This window comes from Octopus bimaculoides, chromosome 8 (genome assembly GCF_046866305.1).
Source record: "Octopus bimaculoides isolate indiv1 chromosome 8, ASM4686630v1, whole genome shotgun sequence".
In the NCBI taxonomy this organism is placed as follows: Eukaryota; Metazoa; Mollusca; class Cephalopoda; order Octopoda; family Octopodidae; genus Octopus; species Octopus bimaculoides.
In genome coordinates this window covers 89506443-89513942 of record NC_142935.1, presented here as the reverse complement: position 1 = coordinate 89513942, position 7500 = coordinate 89506443, and the positions used below count along the sequence as shown (strand labels likewise).

General features: G+C 38.2%; 1 protein-coding gene across 1 annotated transcript in view; it reads left to right on the top strand.

The window, feature by feature from the left end:
• The window catches only part of LOC106877452 (uncharacterized), a 77656-nt gene that overhangs the window by 34036 nt on the left and 36120 nt on the right, over window positions 1-7500 (top strand). Inside the window, exons 4-7 of the mRNA XM_089356784.1 lie at window positions 1250-1362; window positions 4808-4876; window positions 6522-6665; window positions 7410-7500. The exon at window positions 7410-7500 is cut by the window's right edge and continues 36 nt beyond it. Of these exons, the coding sequence (XP_089212910.1) occupies window positions 1250-1362; window positions 4808-4876; window positions 6522-6665; window positions 7410-7500 (417 nt within the window). The remainder of the gene's footprint in view (window positions 1-1249; window positions 1363-4807; window positions 4877-6521; window positions 6666-7409) is intronic.

Below are 7500 nucleotides of genomic sequence, written 5' to 3'. Positions count from 1 at the left end.
ATTTGGAATTTCTATAAATGTAGAAGAATATATGTATATATTTGTTTTTGAGCGTGGTTATTAATTATGTTCCTCTGGTTTCCGCTTGTGTTGTTTATAAATATGAGTTCCGTCGTGGAACCAATGCAACCCAGACAGCTCGAAATATCAATGAGCTGATTGGTAAAGATGTGGCGAATGAGCGCACTGTACATCGATGGTTTGAGAAGTTCCGATCTGGTGACTTTACTCTTGAAAATCAGCCCCGTGGAAGACCCGAGAGCAAGGTAGATAGGGATAAGTTGGAAACTGTAGTGGAAGCGGACCCATCTCGAACTATGCGTGAGTTAGCAGCAAGGTTTGATGTTTCAATTCCAACTGTTTTGGATCATCTGAAACAAATCGGCATGGTAAAGAAGCTGGACAAGTGGGTACCACACGAACTGAACGAGCATCAAATGCCACGTCGTCTTGAAACTTGCTGTTCTTTTCTGTCACAGCATAAAAGCGAATATTTTTGCATCATATTGTTACATGTAATGTAAAATGGATTCTTTTCAACAATGGCAAGTGTTCTGCATTGTGGTTGAATAGAGACGAAGTGTCAAAACATAATCCAAAAAAGAATATTCATCGAAAAAAGCTAATGGTGTCTGTTTGGTGATCCAGCACTGGTGTCGTCCACTACAGCTTCATGAGACCTGGTAAGTCAATTACAGCGGATGTATACATCAACTAATGGGATGAAATGATGAGTGAACTTGCAATTAAACAACCGAGATTGGTCAATAGAGACAGGCCAATTCTCTTGCAAGACAATGCTCGACCACATGCTGCACAATGAACGCTACTCAGGTTACAGGAACTGATCTTGGAAGTACTCTGTCATCCACCATATTCACCAGACCTTGCACCAAGTGACTATCACGTTTTCCAGGCATTAGACAACTTTTCGCAAGAAAAAACTTTAAATCTGAAGACGATACAAAAACAGCCTTTCGTGATTTCATCGCCTCTCACTCTCCAGAATTCTTCGCTGCCGGCATAAATATGCTACCGATAAAATGGCAAAATTGTGTTGATAATTTAGGTGCATACTTTGATTAACTGCATTGCTTTTTGTTGAGATAAAGTAAAATAAACTTTCGGTTTCATTTTTAATGACTTGATATATACATGGACAAACATACATATACATACACAAAATTATGCGAATATATGTTCACACACATACACATGTATATGTCAGTTTATCTGTTCTTAATTCCAGATGACTCGGCTCTATATCTTTATCCAGACAGATTAAGACTGCCACTAATCTTCTACTACGGACACACTTCGGCAGTCTACGTCAATAAGCTTATGTTGGCTGATCTACTAACAGTAGGTTCTAATTTTGGTTCAAACGTTTCAGATCTGTGTGCATTCATGTAGGTATATATGTATGAATGCGTATATTTGTGCAATTATTTACGTATCTACCTCTGTCTGTCTGTCTGTCAGTATGTATTTATGTATGCATGTGTATGTATGTATGTATGGATGGATGTATGTAGTTTATCTTTTAACAATATTTTAATTCTTATAAAACAAATTGGTCTCTAGCAAAGCAGAATTCACTGGAATTTGACTAACAACAGAAAGATTTATATTAAAATGGTACACACACACACACACACAAATGTGTGTGTGTGTGTGTGTGATTATTACCCCCACCTTAGCGAAGGCGGAGGTATTGTTTTCAGTCGTGTTTGTTTGTTTGTTTGTCTGTAGACAAAATATCTCAAGAACTGCTGGATGAAACTTTGAGGGATGTTTGGTCTCGTGACTGTCACAAACTGATTAGATTTTGGGATCGATCCGGTACCGGACAAGGATTCTGCCTTGGTGGAGGTTTGCGCTCTCTGAGTGCTCTGAGTTTTATTTCAAGATTTCTTGCCAATAAAGTTTCTAACCTAGATCCAAGGCTCCTTCATTGGAATTTTAACATCAACATGGTATTTTTGTATGTACGCATGTATGCATGTATATATGTATGTATGTATGTATGTATGTATGTGTGTATGTATGTGTGTATGTATGTATGTATGTATATATGTATGTATACGTGCAGATTCATATGTTTTATCTTATGTATGTATTTTCATGCATATATTTGCATATCTAGACAGGCTCATATATACTTAAATGACGAATGATATACTTAATTGATATACTTAATTGATATGTATGTATGTATGTATGTATGCTTGTAGCTGTCACTAGATTCTGCTAATATTTTTCAAATTCCTCACCGAAAGAGAAAGAGCCGGTCAAAAATATAGAAACAATGTTGTGTATACATTTAAATTTAGACCACTATGTATGTATGTATGTATGTATGTATGTATGTATGTATGCATGCATGCATGCATGTATGTATGTATGTATGTATGTATGTATCTGCGTGCGTGCGTTCTTGTGTGCATGTGTACGTGCGTGCGTGTGTGTGTGTATGTGTGTGTGTGTGTATGTGTGTGTCTGTGTGTGTGTCTGTGTGTGTGTGTGTGTGTGCATGTATGCATGTTATTTTCTACTCTTAATTATTTAAAATTTTCCTGTAAGAAAGGTCCTGGTTTCTGACAAAGATACAAAGCTCCATCTTTGGAATGTAGATAACAAAAGAAAATTCCCATTTTGATCTTCAGTATACTCTTACATATTTTTACTCTTCGCTTACAGATTGTATGCGTAAAGTGAGTATTATCTGGCTGAGATCTTTTTCTGAAAACTCTAACTTTTCCAAATTGTCGCTCCACAAAATGAAATGCACCAATTATTATTGGTATAAATGTGAATTTATAATCTGGATGCAGGAGCTGAAGTTTCGAAGCAGTTGTCTGTAGTTGTCTGCTTTCTCTTTGATTTGGGGAAAGATATTAACATCAGCTGACCTCTATAACATACATACTTGTTTTTCTCTGTCCCAAACAACGATATGCAGCCTGTTGTGTTTGCATTTGGTAGAAGTTTTGATGGGAATATTCCACTAGTGTTCCTTCTATTGACATTTATGTACATATTCAATAACAGAGGGTTTTCTATATTCATCCCGGGACAATCGTTTTTCGGATTGTATTGTATAATGTTTTAGCGGTAACGTTATGTCGCATTGGGAGGTAGTACCTTGACGACATTTTGGAGCAGCTGCTGATTACATGTGTGATGTCTTCTATTAAAATGTAATATAATCAACATCTTCGATTGCATCTTGGGGCTTCAAGGGCTCCTCTATTTCACATTATGCCGATGCTGTCATCTTCAAGTCTTCAGAAAACGTACCACTGCTTCGTCTTCTTTTGGAATGCTGAGCGTTTCACATCCAGGTCTTCTTTGAGGCATGTTAGTCCAGCTGTTTTGGGGTTGCATGGCAGGTGTCAGGAAGATCGACACGTAGGAAGTTGTCTTCGTTTATCAGCGCTAGGTTGATGTATTTATTTATGCTGCTGTTGTTTAACAGGATCTGTCTGACAGAAACTATACGACATTAAAAGGCTGACTGCACTAATCCCAAATCTCAGCCGCCTTCATCAATTCTTAGAGCCTGTCGATATTACTGCTTTTGTGGAAGTTTCCTGTTGCTGTGAGGATCTTGCGAGATTTAATGACTATGAGTGGATTTCCTCTGTGGACCAGTCAAGTACCCCAAATGTTGGTATCAGTATTGGTACTGCAAATGCATCCTGAGATATTGACTTGCTGCAAGACAAGTGTTCCGATTGCCATATTTTTCTAGGTCTGGTGTAATATTCTCCGGTCACTCTCACTTTATTCACAACACTTCAAATCTTTTTGACGTGGCGGTGAAGCTCTAGAGTGACACACAAGCACTCAACTATGAGTGCATTGCATCTTATAGCAGGAACATCATCTGTAAGCTAATGAAGTTCCTGGCACAATTTCTTATTCCCTTATCATTTTCATTTTCATTTTCATATTACTACTCTGCTCTCGACTGACGCATTGTTGTGCAGAATATGTACACAATTTTAACACCAGGGTATTAATATTAGTATCTCAATGCCTAAGCGAAATAATAGTAATAATAATGATTATATAGATAGATAGATAGATAGATAGATAGATAGATAGATAGATAGATAGATAGGTAGGTAGATAGTGAAAAAATACATAACAAAAGAAGGAAAATGCACACAATTTAGATATTTTTAATGTATTTTGTAAGATAGAATATTATGATAGCCTACCAGTCTCACGTTTTGCTAATCTAAATTGATGAAAATATTGCAATTTTGTTGTAACTTAAGAAGTTTTTAGTTCATGTTGTTTGTATTGTACAAACAAACTCTCATACAAACAACATGGACAAAAAATTCCTTAAGATACTCGAAATTGCAATATTTCAACCAATTTCCTAGTCATGAGTAGCAAAATATGAAACCCGTAGACTATCATAATATTCAAGTTTATAAAATATTAAAAATATCTAAATTGTGTGCATTTTCCTTCTTTTGTTATATATTTTTTCACCACAACTCAGCAAGTAAGGAAAATCTCTTCAACGAAATTCTTTACTATATATATATATATATATATATATATATATATATATATATATATATATATATATATATATATATATATATATATATACGTATGTTTGCACAAGAAGGAAAAACAGAGAGCATCTATCATTACCAACATCACCCATGTCACTAACACCACTGCCACCCTCACCCTCACCACCACCACCATCATCATTATCATCATCATCATCATCATCAACAACAACAACAACAACACCATTAATGCTCTTGTTTCCACACAGAAACGGATAAATGCCGAGTTCGAGACCATCTTTGAGACTGGTGTAGACGAAATGTTCTGGGACGATACGGTAAGTGTCTCTAACATCCTCTCACAAGCGTGCAAATACATACTCACTAAATTATGCGCACGCACGCACGCATACACACATACACACATACACACGTACACACTTACGCACACACAAACACCTCGTGCACAAATAACTCAAACGGATACATATTCATACACATATTGATATACACACACGCACACACACACACACACATACGCACGTATGCGCGCGCACACATACACATGCGCAAGCATGCATACCTACAAAGTCACAGACACACATACCCTCTCTCTCTCTCTCTCTCTCTCTCACACACACACACACACACACACACACAGACACACATTCACTCACACACATTCTCTCTCTCTCTCTTTGATACACACACATACACGCACGCACACACAAACTCTCTCTCGCTGTCTGTCTCCCTCGCTCTCACTCTCTCTCTTACTCACATGCACTTTCTCTCTCTCTCCCTTCTCCCCCCTCTCTCTCTTTGATACACACACATACACACATACAGGTGCAATGGCCCAGTGATTAGGACAGCGGACTCGCGGTCATAGGATTGTGGTTTCGATTCCCAGACCGGGCGTTGTGAGTGTTTATTGAGCGAAAACACCTAAAGCTCCACGAGGCTCCGGCAGGAGATGGTAGCGAACCCTACTGTACTCTTTCACCACAACTTTCTCTCGCTCTTACTTCCTGTTTCTGTTGTGCCTGTAATTCAAATGGCCAGCCTTGTCATACTCTGTGTCACGCTGAACCTCCCTGAGAACTACGTTAAAAGTACACGTGTCTGTGGAGTGCTCAGCCACTTGCACGTTAATTTCACGAGCAGGCTGTTCCGTTGATCGGATCAACTGGAACCCTCGACGTCGTAAGCGATGGAGTGCCAACATATTACTATTATTAAATATTATTAGGAACTGTATATAAAAAATTAAAACATTTGGTGTATTGTAGAAGTATAAGCAATTTATTGCTTATAAATTTTAACAATAAAGTCTTATATAGACCCTGATTGAGAACCAGTACTCTAACTCTTTACATTTTAAGTTCAAATGACGACGAGGTAAAGTTTGACTTTTAGGATCAATAAAATAAAGTTCCAGTCAAGTAATGAAGTCTAACTCAAATGGTCTAACTTCGATATGGGTAACCTTTTTACAAGTGGGTCGCATGAAACATGGCTCGTCATCAGTCGGGCCGCATTACTAAAAAAGATTAATATAATTTTTTTTTATCCACACAATCCCGCGGGCCACAATTTGCTCATGACTGGCCTAACTCCTCCAAAATTAATGGTTTAAAATGTATTAGTGCCGATATTAGAAATTCATAATGTTTTTGTGGTTTAATACTGGCGGAAATGTTAGCACGCCGGGCGCAATGCTTAGTGTTATTTCGTCTGTCTTTATGTTCTGAGTTCAAATTCCGCTGAGGTCGACTGTGCTTTTCATCCCTTCGGGGTCGATAAAATAAGCACCAGTTGCGTGCTGGGGTCGATCTAATCGACTGGGCCCCTTCCCAAAAAATTTCAGGCTTTGTGCCTAGAGAAGAAAAGAATACTGTTGCGGTTAAGTCACAATCGGCTTTATTCTTTAATTTATGCCTAGTCAGTCACTCATTTTTCAATACTTTTCTCGACTAACAGGTTAACCAGCGGATTGATGGTAAACCCATCGTGTGGCCGGAAGTGGTTGACGTGACAGCCTACAGACGGCAGGTGAAAAACGCCATACTGCAAATGATCAATGATACACCGCTTGAACTTCCCATCACCATGGAGAGCAAATGGGTAAGAGTAATAATACCATCACCATAGTCATCACATTCCTCCCCACCATCACCAGCACCCTCCATCATCACAATCATCATCGCAATCATCATCACCACAACCACCATTACTGAATACACCACGATCATCATCATCATCATCATCATCATCACCATTATCATGACTTCCACCGCCATCATGACTTCCACCACTACCACCGTCGCTTCTTCTCTCACCATCACCACCAATACCGACACCGCTCCTACCAACACCAACATCACAACCACCTAAACTAATTCTACCTCACTCATCATCGGCACCACCATAATTACAATTACTTCTGCCACAATTATCACCACAACTACCAATACCAACCCTACGACTATCTTCCCCTTCCTTATCATCATCATCATCATCATCATCACTATTATTATTATTATTATTATTATTATTATTATTATTATTATTATTATTATTAAGGTAGTGAGCTGGCTGAATCGTTAGCACGCCGGGCCAAATGCTTAGCAGTATTTCGTCTGTCTCTACGTTCTGAGTTCAAATTCTGCTGAGGTTGACTTTGCCTTTCATCCTTTCGGGGTCGATGAATAAAGTACCAGTGATACACTGGGGTCGATGTAATCGACTAGTTCTCCCCGCCCAAATTTCAGGCCTTGTACCTTTAGTAGAAAGGATTATTATTATTATTATTATTATTATTATTATTATTATTATTATTATTATTATGATATCTACTTTTCTATACAGTGGGCCCTTCTGATGGGCATGGCGCACGAACGTATTCATCTAGAAACATCTTCTGTCCTTATTCGTCAACTCCCAGTCAACGTAGTGACGA